Raw genomic sequence first — 25,788 nt, forward strand, 5'->3', positions numbered from 1 at the left:
TCTATCCCTCTTAGGCACTTCACTTTCTCATCTAATCAGCTTAACGTGTTATTGATTCAAATAGGTGTGAAGTAGTCTAGTGCTATGAGTACTTAGAGATGTTCCAATCTCTTGATTTTGTAGATGAGAAAACTGGGAATCCACAGAGGTTAGCTAGCTCAATAGAGGTCATGCTACTACTTGAGAAAAGAGCCACAGAACTAGAATTTGATTTTCTGAAAAGCAGTCTATGTTCCAGGGTGCACATCCCAGGGCCATTTGCCATGGAAGCCTCTCATCTATCACCTCCTTTAAATTCCACAAGCACAGTCCTGCTTGAGGCTCCCATGGCCTCAAAGGTGTGCTGTTGTCAACACTTGCCTAATAGATCTTCTTGTAACATGTGTGTAAGTCACCCACTCATGTCCAACTCTGCCACGCCATGGTCTGTATCCTGCCAGGCGCCTCTGTCCATGGAATTGTCCAGGCAAGAATACTGGAGTGGGTTGCTGTTTCCTTCTCCAGGGAATCTTCCTGACCCAGGGATCAAACCTGGGTATCCTGCAATGCAGGCAGGTTCTTGACCATCTGAGCCACCAGGGAAGCCCTCTTGCACCATGGTTGCCCTCTAATTCATTCTCCACACAGTAATACTGGGATAAATTTCCAAATGTCTCATCTCCCTTTCATGCTCAAAAACCTTATCAGCTCTCCATGTTCTGTGGACTCAGGTTTTAACTCTGAGGTTCAGTTAACATTTACTGAATTTTTATTGCATATCAGCTTTTGCTAGGTGGAAATTTCACACTGAGTACTCACTTTTAATCTCCATAATCATGAGATATGAGTCATTATCTCTGTTTCACAAATGAGGTATTTGAGGCTCAGGGAGATTGAGGTTATAAATCTAGTAAATGGGGAACACAGGACTCAAATCCAAGTCCTTGATCTCCAAGTGCAGGGTCAATGGCCCCATCCTCTCAACACTTTCCTTCAAGTAAGCAGGTCAGATTTCTACTTTTTCACTGAACATGATTTGCAGTCAACAACATCTGTTTTTCCTTGTGCTAATCCATCTGCCTAGAAAGCCCTGCCCTCTGCAACCTAGTCTGTATAAATGCTACACAACCTCCAGACTTAACACAGACGTCTTTCCCAGAGGGTCTTGTCCAATGCCCCAGTCAGAATGACCTTTCTGTCCTCTGTGACTTCATTATAATTTTCAATTCCATTGCTGATTTTATCAAAGACTACATGAAATTACAGCTATTTGTGACTGTATCTTTTTTTCTTATATCATATCAATAAGTATTTAAGGCCAGAGTCAAGATTAATTTCTAAATTCTGATTTCCCCCATAGTACTATGCATGCATTTTAAAAATATTTATTGAACTGAAAGTCAAAGGGACTTTTGTTAGAGACAATTTCTTTAATGTCTCTGGACAAGGTTTAATTCCTTCTTCAGCTCTTTACTCTTTCTGTTGAGATTTCCCTTTGCATTGTGTGCTGTATGCTAAGTTGCTTCAGTCGTGTCCAACTCTTTGTGACCCCATGGACCATCGCCTGCCAGGCTCCTCTGTCTATGGGATTCTCCAGGCAAGAATGCTGGAGTGGGTTGCTGTGCCCCCCTCCAGGGGATCTTCCTGACCCAAGGGTTAAACCCACAGCTTTTATGTCTCCTGAACTGACAGGCAGGTTCTTTACTACCAGCGCAACTTGGGAAGTCCCCCTTTGCAATAGTCATGCACATATTTTCTTCTGATTTTAAAGTGGCCACTGCCATCACTTGTCAGGCACTACTGCATTCACCCATCCATAATGAATTTAGTGAGACTCTGCAAAGGTTTATTCTTTCATGGTAAGTGTATTCAACAGTAGTATGAAGAAATCCAGAAGGCATTCTCTTTCAGAATTTCCCTTCCAATCACTATTACAATAAGCATCGCCAAGCCCAACAGAGTGACCTAAGATGTCAAGGTCCCAGTCACTGATCCTCTAGGTCAAGTTCCATCTGGAGTGTCAACATCCCAGTATAAGAAAAATACTCTGTGAAATCACTTGAAATTCTCCTTACTGGATTTGACCTGTAACTATTTGTTTGTTTTTCTGGTCCAGAATTCTGATTTTTAAAAGAGAACTCTGAATAATCAGAAAAGCTCTTCATTTCAGAGACTAGTAAAGACCCAACTTCATTTGTGTTGTTAATAGTTTGCTAAGGCTGTCAAAACAAAGCAACACAGACTGGGTAGCTTAAATAACCGACATTTATTTTCTCATGATTCTTGCCTAGTAGTCCAAGATCAAAGTATTTGCATGGTTGGTTTCTTCTGAGGACATCTCTGCTTGACTTGTAGATGGTTATCTTCTGTGTCCACATATGGTCTTCTGTGTATGTCTGTGTCTTAATCTCCTCTACTTATAAGGACACTAGTCATATTGGAATAGGGCCCAGCATAATGACCTTATTTTTCCTGGTCAGTCTCTCAGTCATGTTTGACTCTTTGTGACCCCATGGACTGTAGCCCCACAGGCTCCTCGGTCCATGGGATTCTCCAGGCAAGAATACTGGAGCGGGTTGTCATTTCTTCCTCCAGGGGATCTTCCTACCCCAGGGATCAAACCAGGTCTCTTGCACTGCAGGCAGATTCTTTACCGTTGAGCCACCAGGCAAGCCCCCAATTTCCCTTAATTACCCCTTTGGAGGCCCTGTCTCCAAATACAGTCACATTCTGAAGTACTGAGAGCTAGAACTTCAAAACATGAATCTGATTGAGTAGAAACACAATTCAGCTCTCGATACCAGCAAGAGACCTTGGCAAGCCAGTTGAGCTAAATTTCCACTACAGATTTTTCTTACAGATTCTTTCCATCTCAGAATCAAGATGCAGTCCCTCCTAGCGTTATCTCTGGGCAGCCAGTAAGATCACTGGACGTCTGTGCTGTGGGCTACAGAAGCTGAAGAAAATCCAAGTAGCTGCCTATTCCTAAGAGAAAACATATTTTCTAAATGTCCAGTCTTTTCTGTGGGGTTGTAGGAAGATGCAGCCCAGCAATGAATGACAGAGGCAAAGAATCTGTTTTTCAGAATTCTTAGATACTGTTATTTATTAACCAGATGATCTTAGACAAATTATGTGACTTCTTTGTGGGTTCATTTCCTTCTGTGTAAATTGGGGAAAATAATGGCAACACCATAGAAGACTTGAATGAGCTTTTAAATACTTATTTCTGGCATCCAGCACACAAGAAGTAAGAGCCAGCATGAAGGCACAGGAAAGGCAAGAAGCGTTTCGGAATGCTTCTTGAGTGCCCTGCAGTGCACCGCTTGTTGGCTGTTCAGTTGCTAAGTCGTGTCCAGCTCTTTGTGACCCCACGGATTGCAGCATGCCAGGCTTCCCCGTCCTTCACTACCTCCCAGCACTGGCTCTAACTCACGTCCTTTGAGTTGGTGCACTTCTAGGCACTTTATTTTATTTTTATATGACACCAACTTAGTGCCATCAATTTGCTTTGTTTTAATAGGAAATAGTTCATATGATTTTTTTCTTACAAGCATTCTGTAACTATCTTGGATTTCTCGTTGATCCAAGATTTAGGAGAGGGAGCTTCAGTTTCTAAGTGGCTGCGTTTCTGTATTGTTTTGTGTTACTGTAGTGTATACTTCGGCTGTTAATTGTTGGTTTTATGTAGTATCTACTCTGGGATCGGTTGGCATGTGAGATCTTAGTTCCCCGACTGGGATCGAACCTGTGCTTCCTATAGTGGAAGTACAGAGTCTTAAGCACAGGGCTGCCAAGGAAATCCCTAGGCACTTTAAATTCATTAGCTATTTCAAAGAAAAAGTCAGTGAAGATAGGAAGTGTCTAAATCACAGCATCCTCTCTCTTGTCCTACTAACCCTGTTACAGACTCTCAACAGGGCTTGGAGGTTGCTGGTGAAGCACATTCTGAATCAAGCAGACTGATAACCTTTGAACAGTCCCTCATGTCTTCACTTCTCATCAGTAACTAACAAGCTCAAGGGAGAAGGAAGGGGCATCTGCAAAATACCACCACCATCTGCAAAACAAATTCTCCTAAACTGCAAACAGCAAGATAGCAGTTTTTGAATCTAGTAGACACAGCTCTGACATAGAAGACTATGTTCTAGAGAATTCTTCTATCCCAGTGCCTTTCTATTCATGAAAGATGGAACTGACAAATTATAACTAAGATGTAAATGCACTTGTGAATTTAAGATTGCTGGTTCTGTAGAGAAAGCTGTTTTGGGAAGAGGTTAATTGGTATTCCTAACTAAAAGATTTCTAACTTCAAAATATCAGCTTTTAAAATGCACACAATTAGAAAATAATACCAGGAATAAGAGTGGTTCTTTTCAGCCATGATTCGTATTTGGTCTTTATTTAGATCATTCAACTTGGTGAATTTTTAAAAGGAAATGAGTAAGTTATTTGTTTTCAACTTCCAATGTAAAGGGTCTAAATTATGATAACATATATGTATAACTAGCCATACAATTTGTAAAAAAACTCTTCTTTCCTGTGAAAATTACTGCCTTATACTAGCATGCACAGGTGTTGGCTGGCAGATGCAATCAAAGAAGAAAAAGTACAATTAACTAATACACAATTATAGAGATAATCAGTTAGCAATAAAATATTAAAATAGCTATTTCTTCTCCCTACCAATTTTTTTTAAAGCTCCAATGATATTAAGCACCACAGGGAGAAGTTTTTTCTTTCTTTTTTTTAACTGTTGAATTTCAAGTGTCCAGAATAGTGCGTAGAGTAAAAATCAACCTTATATATTGGCTTCTTATGTGAATTAAAAAATCAGCCAGCAATAAGGGCAGCAATTAGATTAAATCCTTGTGTTTAAAAGCATTTGAAAACTCATGCAAAATTAATCAGCTTAAGTAACTTTACTTCTACCTCTATAGAACAATGGACTAAGAGGGAAGGATTATGCATTGGCTCAATAAAGCCCATCACAGGAATAATGTTAATAATATTTTGGATTCCAGTAGCAGCTTTATTCCAAAGATTGAATGGCATTTTCCTATGCAGCATCTCTCTTCTGGTCCTGGGGTGCAATGCAGGGAGTCTATCACCATCAAGGTGGGCTCTGGAGAGGAGCAGAAACATCTGTGTCTCAATGTGGCATGAGAGGCTGGATCTCAGCTCATCAGCAGGAAACAAAGATGTGTTTAGAAGAGTTTTGCATCTGTTGCTATTCCCCAAACTTGACATGCAGGATGTCATTGAAAAGTATAAGGTCTGGTGTTTTTTCTACTGTATTTCATACCGCCATGGACTCTAAGACCTAGAAGCACACCTTGTTCTTAGGCTTCATTAAAGCTTGCGCTTATTTTAAGTCTTCTTAAAAACCATGCAATGGTTTAATTATCTTTATTTTCTTTTCTAAATTTCTCAACATGATATAGTCCCTGCATTAGGTGTCATAGGCTAAGTGCTATTAACAAATAGAGCCTTGAAATGTATAGTGGCCTAAACACTATCAACATTTACTTCTTCAGGAAAATGGTCCAGGTGGTTCGAGGCAGGGGTATGTGTGGGGGCAGGGAGGTCATTCAGTGTCCCAGGATGAGTAGACCTGGCCTTTCTCAGCTACAGTTTCTGAGAACTCACTGGGTGTCGATATCTAGCCGGGGGAGGAGTAAAGAGCTGCCAGGTTTCCTGTGGGTCCACCCTGAGGGATGGGCCTGTCACTGCTGCTCACATACCATTGGGTAAAACCCAATCATACGGTCACACACCTGACTGCAAGGAGACTGAGAAATGTAGCCAAGCTTTGTGCCAGGAAGCGAAAGAAATGAGTTTGATGAACACCTAGCTAGTCTTTACCACATTCTCTTACATGCTAAGTCTGGGAAAAAATAAAAACCGCTAAATTCAGATTTTTCCACCTGTGAATTAGCAAAAGTATGAAGTAATGGAGGGCTTCCTTTGTAGCTCAGTCAGTAAAGGATCTGCCTGCAATGTAGGAGATCGGGGTTCAATCCCTGGGTCAGGAAGATCCCCTGGAGGAGGAAATGGCAACCTACTCCAGCATTTTCACCTGGGAAATTCCATGAACAGAGGAGCCTGGCGGGCTACTGTTCGTGGGGTCACAAAACAGACCCAACTAAGTGACTAAGCAACAACATGAAGTATATGAACGGCTAAACTTAACATCCATATGATGCATAAAAGGACTTCTACTCTTAGAGAAATTAGTTCTCTGGGACAAATATAAGCAAGAACAATCATTTATCAGTGAAAATGCAATAAACACTTTCAGAATTTTTGATTAAAATATAAAATAAAGCAATTTTCATCCCATTTTGTTTCATCATGAATAAAGGGAACTAATGATGATGACACCTACATATGTAAATATTTAACTCCATTACCTCCTTTCTCCAAACTCACCAAAAGTAACAAGGAATAGTTAGCAAAGCAAGTTATAAAGAAATGAAGAGGAGCAATGGGGCTCACTGTGATAGCTCAATATAAAGGTCACTTGTTAGGGTCTCAGATTCTTCTGATCTGTTGGAGCTGGGAAAGAAGGGGGTATATGTAGAATCAATAGATGGGGGAGAAAACCTTGATTTAAAATAATTTTCCATCTTTCTTTCTTTCCTCTTGCATAGGTTCTATCTTCAGTATTCACAGAAATGGGGATATTTCTTCAGAGCCAACAAAGTGCATGCAGATGCCAGCACAGATTTCAGCCAGTTAATAGGAGCCCACTGGAACCTTCCAAGAGGGGAAATTATATAGGAGCTCCTTGACCATTAATCCTGACAACACCTACTTACTGAGGAGCTCTCATCGTGGTAAACAACGGAAATGAAAGTGAAGTGAGGAGTAGTCTTATTCATTACATCTAGTCCAGGGCCAAGCATCGCCTATACATTTAGGAAGCTCCACAGTGGCTCCCATGAGCCTCATGATTGAGCACCACCACTCTCATAAGATAACTGCCAAGTGAGGTAGTAGAGGGTGAGTCAGCTCTAACATGAAGCTGAGACTGATCAGATGGCTAATGATATTTAGGGCAGGATGAAAATCAAGCTCTACAAAGCATTTCTCTATGAAATGTAATATGACTGCAATGCATGTTTTTCAATGATGCATTTTGATCAAACTGGCTATATATGACCAACCAAATTGCTCTTTGGGGTCAAGAACAGATGAAAATTGACATAGAGACAAGTCACTCTAAAACACATGAAAGTTGGCAAAAATCAAAACAAACAACAATATCACCTAGACACGGATAATCTAGCTGCTTGGAGCAAAAGTACCTATCTATTTTGCCCTTGCCTCTGTATTGTGGGCTTTATGTGTATGCCATCCTTTCCTGGTAAGAGTCAGGTACACTCCTTTCCTTCTATTCACCTCTTTTTATTAAAACTGACAAGCAACAATGAATTGTGTAACCATAATGGAATTCACATATTAACCAGAACATATTATTATAAGTTGGGTGTACTTCAAATATGTAAACACCTTTAAGTTCAAGACAGTACCGTACTCACAAACACTGCTTTAAAAATATAAGTTACATTTCCTGTTTTAACAGCTGAGCTTAAATGTTTTCAGTAAATATTGCCTTTTTATATTTTCCTTTCTTAATTGCACTCTTCTGTCAGGTATTTTATTACTGTGTAATAAAATTACTGAGTTTGTCAGCTGAACTATGTTTTCAACTGACAAACAAAATAAAAGCTCATTTTATTCAGTTTGGTCAGACTCCTAAGTTTTTTCAGTTATAAATTTCATTATCCTCCTTCTAAACTATTTCTTATGTATTTTTCACTGTGGATTACAAAACAATGCTCTGATAAATTTTTATAAATGTTCCATTCAAAATTTACTGAGTAAGAAAGAGGTGTGTATGTATTTAGAAACATTCATCAGAGTACAATTTAACACCAAGCTTATACTTTTTCAATGGATTTTGGTTTGACTCAGCACAATGGTACATCATAAAACCTATGCATACTTACAAAAGCCTTCAAGTGAAATAATTCATATTTGAATAAATTTAGAGTTTAAAAGGGGTCTCATATTTACCTGCCCTTCAGACACGAACAAGTATGCCATAGAAACTGATACAAACACTCTGAGAAGCCCTGCATCATCTTTTCTCAGAGACCAGCCTCCCGTTTATAGAAGTAAAGGCTAATAACTGAAGTATAAAAAGTTTGGCCCCCCTTACACATGGAGTGCAGTGACATTCCTGGTCAAAGCTACAGGAAACTTGAACCACCTCTTAAAGCCCAATTGATTCGTGTTTTGTTCCTTCTCCACAGGTGGGCCTCCATTTCCAAGTATAGCTTTCCACTCATCAATGGAAAGCAGTAGTAAAATGATGTCAAAGGTCATAATAACAACATAAGGAAATTCAACTGAGAAAAATGAGTGCTTTGAAATTTTAAAGAAAGTAGAACACTATTTGAAGGCCTAACTTTCCAATAAGTCTCACAGGCCCAGTCAAATTCTGTCTCCTTTAAATTTGGTTCTTTGGAGAAAGACAACTCAGTTTAATGTATTTCCTTAAAGGTCGTCTTGATTGAAATTTAAAATAAAGTTCTGTTTTTTGTAGCACAACGTATATTTGCACTACTATACATGGTAACAGTGACATGTTGGATTCTCACTGTAAAAAGTCTGAATTTTCCATATTAATTGAAAGCCTTCAAATGAGAAAGGGCACTACACCATTAGAAATTGCATATCTAGGTATGTCTCCACTTTTACACAATCCAAGATGTATAAATTGGAGCAAATTGAACATGAGTAACTCAGAATCATCTCCATATACCCTTCACTTGCTTGGTTCCTGCCCATTATTTGTTTCCTCCATTCTCTGTTCCCTCCAGTAAGAGAAAAATCAAAGGAAGCACAAAGCCCGAGTGATATGACCCACATTGCAGGTTCTTTTGAGAAAAATGAAGATCTTTATTTTTTTTTTTTCCTAGTTCAATTAAACTATTTCAAACTCATGTGATTGGTAGATTGCTTATAACTATCAACACCACTCTGCCCAGGCACTTTCTCTTTCAGCAAATCTTCAAGACTCTCCCAGTCCAGGTCAGGTACACCACTCCGCCCAGGCACTTTCTCTTTCAGCAAACCTTCAAGACTCTCCCAGTCCAGGTCAGGTGTCAGCCTCTGGGCTTTTTCCAACTTCTGCAATGATTGTGTTATACAGTAAAGATCACATCTCTCTCATTTGTCTTCTCCTGCTAGATATCTGGCACCTTGGAGGATCAAGCTGTTCACACCTAGAACAGACTCATAGCTCAACAAAAGCTAGGTAAATGAATAAACGAGACGGCCCACAAGTTAGAAAAAGTGGTCTGGGCTTAACTGTGTTAAGTGATCAGCTGGATTCCACTCCCTGATAACATGTCAGGGAGAACTGTGATTGCAACGTTTCTGACCTGGGGCAGCAGAGTTACTCTGATGTCTTCAATGAATTTAAAAAGTCACTTCATTCCTGATAGCCAGTCAGAGGCACTTACTGCTCCCTGCTGTACTTAGGCATTTGTAAACTGAATTTCTGTATAATATCACTCAAATAATATGTTTCTTTTCTTGAACATTTGACATGGCAAAAAGTGCCCCCTACTGACCGCCCCCCCCTCCCCCCCGCAAAAAAGTTGAGCATTTATAAAAAAATGTTTGTGTTACTTCTTTTTCTATTTTTGTAACGATATGCTTTAACATGTACTGGACTGGCCAAAAGGTTCACTTAGGTTTTTCTATAACATGTTATGGAACAGCCTATGGTAAAATCCAAACGAAATTTCTGGCCAATCCAACATTTGTCTTTGAAATAGAATGGTAACTATAAAAAGTTCTGGGTAGGATGAGAAATTGTCTCAGTAATGAAAGGAAAGAGTTTCAAGATCACAAGTATATTTACATTTTACTCTGAGAGAATGAGAAATAGATATGCAGGGATAATATTCTGTTATCAAGCCCTAGTCATAAGTGGAGCTTGCTGCAGATAAGTGTTATTTCATAGTCGTAATCATGAATGTTGACACGACCATCTCTGTGCTGTGTGGTATATGAGTACATAAACCTGTCTGCACATTACCAAATCCTGTGATTCGGAATACAAAAGGTCTTTCTATTTTTGCCTGCTTTTCATCTCCACTACCTCTGCCCAAGTTCTGATGTATACAACTCTTTAAAATAGAGATTTTTGGATTTAAAAAGGGGCTCAACTATTGTAAAAATAAAGGTAATACACACATGTATCCCCTGCTTTCCAAAAGTTCAATTTATGCCACTTCTTTTTATAAAAGATCTACGTTAGGACAGGCTTTTTTCTTAAAAGCAAATGTCCTCTTTAGGTTTCTTTTGGTGAGCAAAAACAAGTACTAACCTAGGAATTTCAGGAAAGCAAAGAATTGTAAATTGAACTTTCAGAAAATGGGGAGTACTCTTCAGCTTCCTCTATTTCGATTTACCAAAGACTTCATTGGAGAGCTCTACTTGTGGATAGTGGAGGAAACCTGTATATAAAAAGATATCTTTACACTTGATCAACCAGAATTTAGGCTTCCCAGGTGGTGCATGGGTAAAGAATCTGCCTGCCAATGCAGGGGATGCAAGAGATGAGGGTTCAATCCCTGGGTCAAGAAGATCCCCTGGAGAAGGAAATGGCAACACACTCCAATAATCTTGCCTGGAAGATTCCATGGACAAAGGGGCCTGGGGGGCTACAGTCCATGGGGTTGCAAAGAATCAGATATGACTGAGCATGCACACACACACACACACACACACACACAACCATAATTCACTACGTGAACTGGCTTTGTGGCCATGTGACCTGGGCATTCACATAGGGTCTGTGTATATGAGGGTCCTGTACTTGCTTTCTGGCTCTGCTTTTGCCTTCTCAAAATTCGTAATAATTATTGTCCACAGGGTCCCGCATTTCCGTTTTGCCCCCAGCTTGGCAGTACATATGGCCAATCCTGTCACCATCCCACTCTTCCCCAACCCCCTTGCACTTACGTAATCACTTTTAAGGCTTGTTACTTCCAGAAATTTTCTGTGTATGTAAGCATGGAGGCATTAGGTTTTACGCTGATGGGATTATTCTATACATATTCTTTACTTTCTTTGCCTCCTCAGTGTCGATGATGGAATTTTTCCATTAAGCAGCCTCTGCCTCCCTGGCACCCACTCCCATTTCTTCCTCTCCGCAGGCACTCTCCATACTGCTTGCAGGATGGTTTTGCTAATTCTGGTTGTGCTCTTCTGATAAAAATGTACATACTTCCCTGTTGTGTATAGAGTAAATTAGCATTCTGGTAAACAAAACAGACCAGGACACTAATTTACTTGGAGCATGGTCCTAGCATTAGGACCATGGTCAGTGTGCTGGTAAATTTGAGTTTCTAAGCTTGCATGTCTGAAGGACACTTCTGGACACAAAGAGTCACTAAGAGAAGCCCTGGCTGGTCTGTCTGTGTGGGGATCCCCTGATCTGAACACACACCTTTATTTTCAGTTTTCGTAACACCATCTCAAACAGGTAAGAAGATCTTCCCTTTTTCCTATCATTACTTTGTAGAGTTGCTGATAATTTGCCTTGAAATGAACAAAGGCAGCATTGTGGTCTTCATGCTTGTGTCCTCCTGAAATTCACTTGTTGAAACCCTAACCCCATCCCGCCCTCAACAGGTGACAGGACTAGGAGGCGGAGCCTTAGGAGGTAATCAGCTCTGTTATTGTTTAGTTGCTCAGTCATGTCCGACTCTGTGCAACCCTCTGGACTGTAGCCCGCCAGGCTCCTCTATCCGTGGGACTTTTCCAGGCAAGAATACTGCAGTGGGTTGCCATTTCCTCCTCCAGGGGATCTTCCCGACCAGGGATGGAACTCATGTCTTCTGGGTGTCCTGCACTGGCAGGCAGATTCTCTACCACTGACCCACTGGCAAAGCCCCCATCAGGTTTAGATGGGGCCATGAGGGTGCAGGCTTCATGATGGGATTTGTGTCTTTTTTTTTTAATTTTTTTTCATTTACTTTTATTAGTTGGAGGCTAATTACTTTACAATATTGCAGTGGTTTTGTCATACATTGACATGAATCAGCCATGGATTTACATGTGTTCCCCATCCCGATCCCCCCTCCCACCTCCGTCTCAGGGATCTGTGTTATAAGAGGAGGAAAGCAGTAGAGCTCTCTGTGTCTCTTGTGTCTCTGGCTCCGGCTCTCTCTATTTAATATGTTACAGTGTCAGTCACTCGGTAGTGTCCTCCTCTTTTGCAACTCTGGACTGTAGCCCACCAGGCTCCTCTGTCCCATGGAATTCTTCAGGCAAGAATCCTGAAGTGGTTTGCCATTTCCTTCTGCAGTGGATTTTCCTGACTCCTGATTCAGGGATGGAAACCTACTCCTGCATTGCAAACTGATTCTTTATCATCTGAGCAAGGCAGCCAACAAAAAGCCAGGAGGCAGAGTCTCACCAGAACCCAACCATGCTGGCACCCTGAGCCTGAACTTCCCAGCCTCCAGAACTGTGAGAAACAAATGTCTATTTAAGACACTCAGGCCAGGGTAGTTTAAGACAGAGGGAAGAAGGTGTTTCACTTTTTACAAAGTTTATAAATCTACAGCATGGTATTAGATCATAAAGATGCACACTTTTTTTTTTTTTTAAACAGATGAACAAAATAAGCCTGAGAAACAGTATGTCCTGTCCAAAGCCACAGACTTTAGTGATGAATTTTAACATCTACTTTCAGTTTAATATATGGTGACATCTTGGAATCTTCTTGAAAACTCTAAATTCTGGGGTCAGAATGATATTCTGAAAAGGTGTGAAAAAAAAGATGTGACTTCTGGGCACCCCCGGTGGCTCAGACAGTAAAGAATCTGCATGCAATGCAAGAGACCCAGGTTCAGTCCCTGGGTTGGGAAGATGTCCTGGAGAAGAAAATGGCAACCCACTCCAGTATTCTTGCCGGTAAAAGTCCATGGACAGTGGAGTTTGGTGGGCTACAGTCCATGGAGTCACAAAGAGTCAGACATGACTGAGTGACTAACACTTTCACTTGGAATCTTCGTGACCACTATAAATTCTGAGGTCAGAATGATCTTCTGAAAGGGTATGGAGAAGTCTGACTTCTTAAATTAGCAAGTATTTTCATTGCTTCCAGTCCTACATTTCTAGGATATGGAGTTTGAATTGTCCAGATTGGTGGTGAAAACTGCCTAAATTGTGCCAGCTCACATACATCTATATGATCACAGATGAATTAATCTCTCTGAACTTCAATATTCTTAAGTAGAAAACAGATATAACAATATTTAGTGCACAGATTTATGAATAGGAATAAACAAGATTTTAATGTATTCATTTACTTAACAAATATTTATTACGTGATCATTATGTATCAAATTCTTGTCTGGAGAATTCCATGGACACAAGAGCTGGTGGGCTACAGTTCATGCAGTTGCACTACGGTCCACACAGTTGCAAAGTCAGACACAACTGAGTGACTAACACTTTCTTTTTCTTTATCATTCAGAGAGCATCTTTAAAAAGTTGGTTTTTGAAAACAGTCTTGCCTGTGTGTGAGAGCTTACACATAGTTTGTAAGGAAATGTCCATCTAATTAAAAACTACTTTAAAATCTGGAGAAGGATTACTTACTTCACGTTACCCAAGCATCTCAGTCTATTCGCCCAGTTTGCACTTCCGAGAACTCTGCCGGAATCTACCTAGTCAGAGCGCGCCTAGCAAGGAGACACCACATGTCCAAGAAACCAGCTTAGAAGCCGCACTAAAGGATAAGCAGTCTAGCGAGGTCCACGCGAGACCTGCCCGGGAACGTGAGAGAAGATCAGGAAGGTTAGCATGTGAAAACAGTGTCATGCCTGGGGTGAGCTGGAGCAGAAGTCTTACATGCAGAAACACTCCACTGCCTGTCTGAGCCACAGATGGCCATTTCAACTGCAGTGCCTTGTGAGAGCTGCAGTTGACAAGGCCAGCTGCTCGGAACCACCAACTGTCAGTTGATGTGGCCAGCTCTTACCCATGTGTGCTGAGAAAACCAGCATGGGATTGGGTCAGCACAGGACATGATTTTAATAGCCTCAATCTGTCAAGTAGACTTCTTTGGAGACAATGAAACAATTGAGCATTTTGAGCAAGAATCCTTAAGGCTCTTCTATGATAACGCATCCATTCAAAAAGTCAAACTGCATCCAGTTAGTTGTCCTTTGCAGACTGAAGGAGCAGGCATGGGTCTAGGAGATACAATTGTGTGGTCCTCAGTTCTGCAGGCGGCATAAATGAAAAGTCTCCCCTGAAGAATCCAGAACCTACCTTCCTTCCTCCCAGGCACTGCTGGAGCTGAGGCTTGGTCAGGACACCGTATTGGCAGTGGTGGGGCTGCCAAGTGACTTCTCTCCAGTCACAGGTCCTGTTGTCTGAACAACTAAGGCAAGGCACGATCCACTGGCCTGAAACAGACAGCAAAACTTCTTTGCCGCAGTTTCTATGGGTGAAGTTACAGTTTGCAAGAAAGTCTAGAATTCAGTGATGGATGGCACACCATTACAGAAATCACAGTGAGGAGACCACACTCATATAAACCCAGGGGAACAGTGCATGGCTTCCTGCCAACCAAACAGAATCACATCAGGTAGTCATGTTCTGAAATAACGCAGTTTATGCTGAAGACAAGTACGAATTCTGTTCTGTGAAAACACATGCTTATAAAAAAACTAAAGTGTTTGGGTACTACTCAATTGCTATTTATTTTCAAACAGTACATGAGGTCTTTCACAGGACTGAAGTCTATAGGGAGTCACTGACACTGATGTAGTTGGCCACACATATTTCCTAGCCTAACACATGCTTAGTTACCAATCCAACAATAATCATATTCTCTGCTATCAAGAGCTTCAATATATAATAAGACAGTTCTTTTAATATTCGGGTAATTTACTGTTTTGAAGAATAGTCTTAATTTGATATATGGCCTTTTTGCTGTGAATCTCTTCACTTCTTTCTAGCTCTGTTGCCTTAAATTTTTCATCTGTTAGAAGAGGAGTGTACTATTTTTCTCACACGATTGGTATGAGGATTTAATGGGATAACATAGTTAAAGCACCCAGCACAATTACGTATCCTACTCACCTTTGTTACTAGCTAATTTCAGGCACAGAGTAAGGCATAAGCTTTGGCCAATGTTTGTAAGATAAATGAATATCCTTAAAAAACTGCATGTAAGAGCTTTCTTATTTTATGGATAAAGTAACATGTATTCAAATGTTGCAGCTTTTAGGGTGAGTGGACACATTAATAATTTATTAGAAAATATCAAGACATAATTTGGATTTTTAAAAATAATTTTAATTATTTTTGGCTGTGTTGGGGCTTCCTTGTTTTGCTGGCTTTTCTCTAGTTGTGGTGCCTGGGTTTCCCATTGTGGCAGCTTCTTATTGTGGTGCGAGGGTTCTAGGATGAACAGGCTTCAGTAGTTTCAGCTCTTGGGCTCTAGCACACAGACTCAATAGTTGTGGAGCTTGGGCTTCCTTGCTCCGCAGGGTGTAGGATCTTCCCAGACCAGGGATCGAACCTGTGTCTCCTGCACTGCAGGTGGACTCTTTACCACTGAGCCACCAGGGAAACCCCTGGATTTCAAGTTTTGTTTTCTCCCATTCATCTTTTCAGAAATGGAGACTGAATCAGCATAAATACAGAGCAGTTATTTGTGTTTTCCGTGGAGAATACCTTGACGTCTCCAACAAACATCCGCTGTACCCCAAAGATCTCGCTGATGTTACTGCTTCATGTTTCTCTTCAAAATATGGAGGAGCTAAATATTCCCGGCTACTTTTTGAGTTACAAAGGAAAGTTTTAAACAAATTTATCCCTTCTGGCTTTGATTTGTGGTTCTGCTAACAAAAGTATCTGGTGTGACGTTAATTTTGCGTGCATACTAGCCACTTCAATCGTGTCCAACTCTTTACAACCCCATGGACCGTAGCCCGCCAGGCTCCTCTGTCCATGGGATTTTCTCAGCAAGAATACTGGAGTGGGTTGCCCTGCCCTCCTCCAGGGAATTTTCTTGACCCAGGGAATTTTCTTGACCCAGGGACTGAACCCACAACTCTAGCACTGCAGGCAGATTCCTTACTGTTGAGCCACCGGGGAAGCCCGTGACATTAATTTTAGAGGGAAGAATTTCTACTTTCAGGGGATGGTAAAATACACTTTGCATTTCATGACTCAGGAATGTCAGAATTGTGTATGTGAGTGTTTGTGGGGGTGGAAATAGTTACAAATAATAAAATACAGAAACCAGATCTAGTTTATGGCTCTTACTGGTGGATCCCAGAAAGGGAAGAAGTATGTGTCTATTAAGAGAGAGAAACTGGGAGAGACAGAAGAAAATAGAAGGGAAAGGAGATGAGAACAGCATGCCTTCCAAGGAAGAGAAGAAAACACACAGCAGAACTGCTTTGGGGCAAATTGTGTCAGCAGGAGCAGGAAGTTGAAATACAGGACAGTTCAAAAGCAATGTGGACTTATTTATTCCTTCCACCATAAATTTTTTTCTTTGCTTTGATTTTTAAACTTAATGGGAATTCCAGAAAATTGCCTTATTCAAAGTCCCCCCATTAAGTAATATCTCCAGAATTTCAGGTCTGGTGAATGACCTTCCATTTCTCTATATACATATAACTCTCTATCCAGGAGGATTTTAATTTAATACATTATTGACATATTTACCCTCTTAGGTATTAGGCATTCTTGTTAGTAAAATAAGATAATGAAATAGTTATCTAAAAAGCAGTAGTTATTAAATATTACTAAAAAAGAAATAGTCAACATTTTTATAGCACCTCTCAGATGTTGGATACTCTGAGCACTTAAATACACTAATTTATTTAATCTCAGAACCACCCTATTACCCCTTTGCAGTATTAACTGGGGCTCAGAAAGGTTAAGTAACTTTTCCAAGATCTTTCAGCTAGGAGGTGGCTGTATATTAATTTTTTTTTCCTTTTTTATTAAAAACATTTTTTTTCCATTTATTTTTATTAGTTGGAGGCTAATTACTTTACAATATTGTAGTGGTTTTTGCCATACATTGACATGAATTAGCCATGGGATTTACATGTGTTCCCCATCATGAACCCCCCTCCCACCTCCTTCCCCATCCCATCCCTCTGGGTCATCCCAGGGAACCAGCCCCAAGCACTTGATTTAAAATATACAGGATTGGAGCTGAAGACTGTCCCAGAGTCCATGCTCTTAATTGTAATGTGAAACTCCAAAAATCATCATCAGGTGAAGAGTTAACGTACATGTATAAAATTACTATTTATACATGTCAAAAGCTTAAGAATCGGTAATTCATAATTGAGTAAAAAGAGTGGAGCTCAAAGAACCTGGGCTTTGGGGACAGACAGACCTGAGCTCTGCCTCCATGGAGCTCTGTGGACCTCAGTGCAGTACCTTAAAGTCATCTGAGGGACTTCCCTGGTGCCTCACTGGTAAGGAATCAGCCTGCCAGTTCAGGAGACAAAGGTTCAACCCCTGGTCTGGGAAGATCCCACTTGACGTGGCACAACTAAGCCTGTGTGCCACAACTATGGCGCCTGTGCCCTAGAGCCTGCGAGCTGCAACCACGAGAAGCCCGGCAGCCCTCGAGCCCGTGCTCTGCAACAAGAGAAGGCCAGCATATCAGAAAGGAGAGTCGTCCCCGCTGACCGCAGCGAGAAGGGCCCGTGCAGCAAAGAAGACCCAGCGCAGCCAAAAACAAATAAACACATTCTTTTTTAAGTCAGCTGGAAAAGTTTTAAAATTCCTCACGCCCAGGCTGGGCCCTAGACGGATTACATCAGAACCACTGGATGAGAAGCTCAGGCATCAATGTATTTTTAAAAGCTTCTCAGGTGATTCCAATATGCAGTCAAGGTTGAGGACCACCGTTTACCTTGGAAAAATTACTTAATCTTTTCATGATTACACTTACTTCTCTATACGAAAAAGATGTGTAGCATCTGCCACAGCGCCTTTATACTAGATGTTGATGAATATATTTGACTGCCCTCACCCCACTTCACTCTAAGCAAACCATGGCAGTTCAGAATAAAGACAGCACGGGTGTCAGAGTTGTCTGGCAGGTTCCATGGGAGCAGATAAGATGTGAGGAGGTATTTGTGAATAGATAAGACTCAGAGAGGTATAATGGGTGATTTTAAGCGAAGAGACAGACCTGACAGTAGTGAGACTGAAGAAGTGACTGTTGTCCATGACAGATTGTATATACTTGGGAGAAAAAGAAGGTCTGGTCAGTGAAAGGTGTTTCCAAAGGTTGGAGATGTAGAGAATAGTATTAATACTACTAAAAGCTACAACACTGAGCATTTGGGAGCAGTGTTGGGTTGTGAGTGGCAAAATGAAAACCATTCTCCATCCAGTTGTTTGTTTCTCCATCCAATTCTCTTTTATAATTCTTCTGTGGTTTTCATTCAGAATATTCTAATTCTGATTTTGCCCTGATATACAGAGTTTGTAATCAATAATCCACTTCCTTCACATATTTGTTTGGCTCCTAATACAGTTCGATTTAGACATGGCGTTCAGTTTATCCTTCGTCAAAGAATTCCTCAAGAAAATCTCCTTCTGAAAAAGTCTTTTTTTTTTCATAGAGATTTTGTGGGTTGTGGATGCAGTTGGAAAGGGTCTGGGATCACCTCTTTTCCATCCTTTTCTTTTAAAGTGAGGATAACTGAGACCCAAGATGCTAAATGATGGAAGTAGGATCGTGTCAATGACAGGGCTGGACCAGAATTGAAGTCTCAGAGTCTCCAAAGTGCTGATCCATTCATCATGTTAGGTTCAGTTCAGTTCAGTCGCTCAGTCGTGTCCGACTCTCTGTGACCCCATGAATCGCAGCACACCAGGCCTCCCTGTCCATCACCAACTCCTGGAGTTTACTCAAACTCATGTCCATCTAGTCGGTGATGCTGTCCAGCCATCTCATCCTCTGTCGTCCCCTTCTCCTTCTGCCCCCAGTCCCTCCCAGCATCAGGGTCTTTTCCAATGAGTCAACTCTTCACATCAGGTGGCCAAAGTGTTGGAGTTTCAGCTTCAGTATCAAATTCTTCCAATGAACACCCAGGAGTGATCCCCTTTAGGATGGACTGGTTGGATCTCCTTGCAGTCCAAGGGACTCTCAAGAGTCTTCTACAACACCACAGTTCAAAAGCATCAATTCTTCGGTGCTCAGCTTTCCTCACAGTCCAACTCTCACATCCATACATGACCACTGGAAAAACCATAGCCTTGACCAGACAGACCTTTGTTGGCAAAGTAATGTCTCTGCTTTTTAATATGCTATCTAGGTTGGTCATAACTTTCCTTCCAAGGAGTAAGCGTCTTTTAATTTCATGACTGCAGTCACCATCTGCAGTGATTTTGGAGCCCCCCAAAATAAAGTCTGACACTGTTTCCACTGTCTCCCCATCTATTTCCCACAAAGTGATGGGACCAGATGCCATCATCTTAGTTTTCTGAATGTTGAGCTTTAAGCCAACTTTTTCACTCTCCTCTTTCACTTTCATCAAGAGGCTTTTTAGTTCCTCTTCACTGTCTGCCATAATGGTAGTGTCACCTGCAGATCTGAGGTTATTATTTCTCCTGGCAATCTTGATTCCAGCTTGTGCTTCTTCCAGCCCAGAATTTCTCATGATGTACTCTGCATATAAGTTAAATAAACAGTGTGACAATATATAGCCTTGACGTACTCCTTTTCCTATTTGGAACCAGTCTGTTGTTCCATGTCCAGTTCTAACTGTTGCTTCCTGACGTGCATACAGGTTTCTCAAGAGGCAGCTCAGGTGGTCTGCTATTCCCATCTCTTTCAGAGTTTTCCACAGTTTATCGTGATCCACACAGTCAAAGGCTTTGGCATAATCAATAAAGCAGAAATAGATGTTTTCCTTGAACTCTCTTGCTTTTTCAATGATCCAGCGGATGTTGGCAATTTGATCTCTGGTTCCTCTGCCTTTTCTAAAACCAGCTTGAACATCTGGAAGTTCACAGTTCATGTATTGCTGAAGCCTGGTTTGGAGAATTTTGAGCATTACTTTACTAGCATGTGAGATGAGTGCAATTGTGCGGTCGTTTGAGCATTCTTTGGGATTGCCTTTCTTAGGGATTGAAATGAAAACTGACATTTTCCAGTCCTGTGGCCGTGGCTGAGTTTTCCAAATTTGCTGGCCTATTGAGGGCAGCACTTTAATAGCTTCATCTTTTAGGATTTGAAATAGCTCAACTGGAATTCATCACCTCCACTAGATTTGTTCGTAGTGATGCTTTCTAATTCCCACTTGACTTCACACTCCAGGATGTCTGGCTTTAGGTGAGTGATCACACCATTGTGATTATCTGGGTTGTGAAGATCTTTTTTGTACAGTTCTTCTGTGTATTCTTGCCACTTCTTCTTAATATCTTCTGCTTCTGTTAGGTCCATACCATTTCTGTCCTTTATTGAGTCCATCTTTGCCTGAAATGTTCCCTTGGTATCTCTAATTTTCTTGAAGAGATCTCTAGCCTTTCCCATTTTGTTATTTTCCTCTATTTCTTTGCATTGATCCCTGAGGAAGGCTTTCTTATCTCTCCTGGCTATTGTTTGGAACTCTGCATTCAAATGGGAACATCTTTCCTTTTCTCCTTTGCTTTTCGCTTCTCTTCTTTTCACAGCTATTTGTAAGGCCTCCTCAGACAGCCATTTTGCCTTTTTGCATTTCTTTTCCAGGGGATGGTCTTGATCCCTGTCTCCTGTCAATGTCACGATCCCTGTCTCCTGTACAATGTCATGTTAGGTTAGAGCAGCACAAAATCATCAGCTGAAATGCAATGTGGCCCCCAGCAATCTCTCTGGTAGCACGTGCAGAAAAGCCACAAACAGGCTGTCATAATACATGTATTTTTATTTTTAAAAGCTGAATTTGCTCAGTGGGTTCATGTATTCAGAGACTGTTTTTAAATAGATTTTTTTTTTTTTTCCGTAAGAGGGTGGCATGTTGGGGACACACATGTGTTTCTGCCAATGATATGTTATTTAATAATGCTTTGAAGGGCTCGGTTTTCCTCAGAACCTTGAGTTTCTAACAGCATGTGTATCCTCTTTGCCCAAACACTGTCTCCCCCCATAAGTTTGTTGACAGCTAATTTTTCACAAACTGAGATCTTTGGCCATTTGCTGCTAAGGCTGAAGAAACGTGACCAATTGCACGCACACAGATCCTAATATGGGTACCATTAGTTTGTGAGCATAAAATCACATGCACATAAAAAAGATGCCTGATTGGGTCTCTGAAAATTTAGCCCCAGTGGTTCATACTACCATATATTTATAGTCATAACTCTTTGCATTTTTGTATTGCTTAACAATGCTTTTTTATTGTGAGTTAGTAATACTACTTGAAATAGACATCTGTATAACATCTGCAGGACTGGGCTTTCTTGACATTTTAAATGATTCCAGCTCACCAAAAATTGTCAAAAAAGAGGGCATACATTCTATGCTATATATTTAAACAATGAATGAATCAAAGCTGTGATTTCTGAAATAAAATATGACATGTGTCATAGGGAATAACATTCTGAAGAATGAAACTACCTTTGGGGAGAAGTTATTTAATTTATCATTATAGCTTTATATTTAATGCAAGTTAGATTTCAGCCATTTATGTGTATTGAATTGGGTAATATAACAGAGAAAAGAAGTTAAACTTTGTGATTTAGTGAGATGTAAAATATAAACAACATATAAACAACAGCACTAATTCCTGACTCTATAATGCTATAAAACAAGGCAGTTTTTAATTAAGAAGAAAAAAAATCTATATTTTCAATATTATTAGAATTATTAAAGTATAAGTTGCTATATTTCCCTCCAAAAAGATAAGAAAAAGTTTTTGTTCATATATTATAAAATGTAATCTAAACCATTTTCTTTAAAGGTAATTCTCGTTCAGTGATCATATAAACTTCTGTCTATAAGTTAGAAGAATTATTTTTTCTTTCCTGGGAAAAATATTTTATTGTTAGGTTGTATGTTATAGTTAAATTATTTTCAAAATTCAACTTAACAAAAAAAAACCCACTCAAAATTATATTAGCTGGTGTTATTGAAAGAACATTTTTCAAGGAGAAAAAAAATGGATCCAGTTCTGGCAGATAACTGAAATGTGCTGTGAAAATAAGGTTTGGGGACCCTTCTATGACCTTATAAGCTAAATCTAGAGCACCCAAAATAAACATCCTTCAGTGTCATCTAGTGTGACAATTTCTTTCAACAGAGGGGAGTCCTACCTTTAAATCATCTCCAGGAGTAAAAGAGAGAAAAAGAAAAAAAAAAAAATCCATCCTTGCAAACTTATCTCTGAACTCACTCATTTACATTGAATCTTTAGGTCTCTAGCACCTCAAGGGTAGAGGGGTTACCTTGGTTGATTTCACAGTCTTCTGTGAAAGAGAGGAGGGCTTGAATCTTGGTTTTAGTTCAGCAACAGTTTTTAAATCATATATTAGACACTGAAAGATGAATAAGGTACAATCTTTGCTCTATACACACTTGAAATCTCATGCAACCTTCAGGACAAACTTATGGCTGATGCACCTTTGATGTGTTAACACACCTACCCTGGGCTACATGTACATATACTCATATATATATATTATTTCCATCATAAAATAAAATAAGGATAATTATATAAAAATAAAGGTACATATATTTTTATCTTTACTGGCTTCTTCCCTGTGCTGTTTTGTACCTCTCTCCCCTTGCTCGGCTATATTATTCCCCTTTGAAGACTACTGATTAGAGAGAGGAACATGTGAATCAGACACCTGAAATATTATGAGGTAAGTGCTATTTGAAGACATGTGCCTAGGATATTCTGGGTGCATGTGAAAGTGTTAGTCACTCAGTCCTGTCCAACTCTTTGTAACCGCATGGACTGTAGCCCACCAGACTCCTCTGTCCATGGAATTCTCCAGGCAAGAATACAAGAGTGGGTAACCATTCCCTTCTCCAGTGCATCTTCCTGAATCAGGGATCGAGCCCGGGTCTCCCTCACCACAGAGATTCTTTACCATCCAAGCCACATAAAAGAGAAGCAAATATGGGGGTGAGGTGGTGCAGAAAGACTTCCTGGAGAAGAGGATACGGCATCAGGAGGACTGGGATCAAGATGGGAAGAAGACTTTTAGGAGCAGGGATCAGCATGGACAAGAGCTGGAGTCCTACAGCCGATTATCAGTATGAAATGAGGTCCAGAATCTGGGAGGAGTTAGGAGAGATAGGATGGGTCAGATTATTGTCAGGTTGAGGAATATGGGCTTGATTGAGGAGTCAATATTTGTTTTTTTCAAAGAAGCCTAACTGCTCAAGTTCCCAGATGGCTCCTGTTTTATGGCAGCCTCTGTTGTAAGGACCAGGTACAGAGACAGTCTCAGTACGGGGCCTGGCAAAAGTTACTATAAATTTAACAGACAGAAGAAACTGCCACTTCTTGAGGAATCTCAGTAATGTACCTTCAACTTTTTATTGAAGAACTTTTGACTTGGTTCAGTAGGAGGAATTGAATTAAGTTGTTTTATGGTTCTCATAAATTGTCATGTGATTAAAAGAAAATACCTAGACACATGGATGTCTCCTTTGTATACAAGAGTATATATCTCATTTAGCTGAGAATCATATATCATACCACCTGACACACCATAATGGGTGAATCCCTCTCTACGCACTGTCTGTAATTTATTATTTAGGACACATGTTCCAGAGCTGGGAAATGCCCACGTTTGTTAGCCATGCATGCCAAATTGCAATTTGTCCCACCCGTTTGTGAAACTCTTTTCCCATTCAGGCTGCAGTGTGAAGTTCACGGCAAGGGTAGAAAAGTTTCTGAGTGTTTTCTCAGACTTTTTAGATGAAAGGAGACCTGGGGTCTGGAGGCCAGAGCGGTAACCAGGAAGCGCAGAGGAGAGGCCCTTTGCTCCTCTTACTGCCTTGGAGGTATTTTTAGTCCCAGCTTTGGCTTAACCTGAAAGAAGAATGCTGGGGAAGGAAAGAAACAGGAGAAGTGGACAGTGCCTCCAAAGTGTCTCATTCCAGATCTGCCCTCGGTTTAGGCAGAATTGAATATTGCAATTTGAATTGTTTAGAAGTGGACCTTTCTATTTATTTACTTTTTTGTTGGAGTATGATTGCTTTACAATGTTGTGTTAATTTCTGCTGTACAATGAAGTGAATCAGCTATATGTACACATACATCCCCTCCCTCTTGGCCATCCCTCTCACCCCCTTCATCCTGCCTCTCTAGGTCATCACAGAGCTCCGAGCTGAGCTCCCTGTGTTATATAGCAACTTCCCGCTAGCTATCCATTTTACACATGGTAGTGTGTATATGCCCCTGCTACTCTTGCAAAAAGTCTCTCCCCTTCCCCTCTGTGTCCACACGCCCATCCTCTACATCTATGTCTCTATTCTTGCCCTGCAAATAGGTTCATATGTACCATCTTTCTATGTTCCATACATACATGATATTTGTTTTTCTCTTTCTGATTTACTTCACTCTGTATGATAGAGTCTAGGTCCATCCACATCACTATGAATGACCCAATTTTGTTTCTTTTTTATAGCTGAGTAATATTCCATTATATCTGTTGATGGACATTTAGGGTGCTTTCCTGTATCCCAGTGTTCACTGTAGCACTGTTTACAATAGCCAGGACATGTAATTTGAATTCGACATTCCAATTTCCCCGCCTTTATTCATGTTCAATGTATGGGAGACAATAGTGACCACTCCCAAAGATTTTTTTTTTTAACTTGAAGAAATGATATAAAACTGAACCTCTATCCTTTGCAGTTCTTTGGGTTCACAAGGTCAACTTATTTTGTACATACTCTGTAGAAATTATAATGTTAAGTGAATTGGTAGCATGTGAATAACTGAGACCCCCTGTCCCCATCCAGCTTACAGCCTGGCAACACTGACATCAAAGTCAATTACATACTTAATCATTTAACGGGGTTGCAGAGTCAGACATGACTTAGCATTGAACAACAATGAACAACAATCATTTAATAATTGTGGAAGCTGCAAAGGAAGAAAAACACTGGGTGCTATGAAAATACATAGTAAGGAAAACAAGTCAGAGGCTCAAGGGAAGGCTCTATGCTATGACTTTTTGACTGAGATCTATGGTGAATATGCATTAAACTAAGGACAGAGCAGAAGGTGAAAAGAAAAGCATTTGATTAATCAAGATATTTCACATAAACAATGCATTTTCATTAATTATATGTGTGGTTGATTTTTTTTAGAAGACAAGATTAAGTAATCATCTACTATTTATGTATATTAAGAGATTTTTTTTTTAAAAAGAAATGATATCCAGTGTAATAGTTACCTTTTGTATCCCCAGATGGACAAGTCTTTAGTTCGGGCTGTGAAATGGCTTCAATGTAGTCAGAGGAAATAGGCTGTAACCCACAGGTTTCCTCTGGCTGAATCAGCAAACCACAATCCTGCATTAAAATGATAAAAGTTAGCCGTCATAGTAATTAACCTGAACTGTAGGAATAAAATCTCAAAAATAAGACTTTCTCTGCCAAGTAACCTTTGTGGATAACAAGGAGTAATTCATGTTTACCCTTCTCTTGATATTTATTCATCAATAGTTGTTTTTACTATTAATAGCTGCTTCCATTAGGGGATTCGTATAAAT

At 40.3% G+C, this 25,788-nt stretch overlaps 1 protein-coding gene across 2 annotated transcripts in view; it reads right to left on the minus strand.

Annotated features, from left to right (window-relative positions):
- Positions 1-25,788, minus strand: part of CPED1 (cadherin like and PC-esterase domain containing 1) — a 305,552-nt gene that overhangs the window by 26,390 nt on the left and 253,374 nt on the right. For both annotated transcript variants that reach the window (XM_070466510.1, XM_070466514.1), the window contains 2 exons: positions 25,471-25,588; positions 14,350-14,486 (listed from right to left, as the gene is read on the minus strand). In XM_070466510.1, coding sequence (XP_070322611.1) covers positions 14,350-14,486; positions 25,471-25,588 — 255 coding nt within the window. The remainder of the gene's footprint in view (positions 1-14,349; positions 14,487-25,470; positions 25,589-25,788) is intronic.

This window comes from Odocoileus virginianus, chromosome 1 (assembly GCF_023699985.2).
Source record: "Odocoileus virginianus isolate 20LAN1187 ecotype Illinois chromosome 1, Ovbor_1.2, whole genome shotgun sequence".
Classification (NCBI taxonomy): domain Eukaryota; kingdom Metazoa; phylum Chordata; class Mammalia; order Artiodactyla; family Cervidae; genus Odocoileus; species Odocoileus virginianus.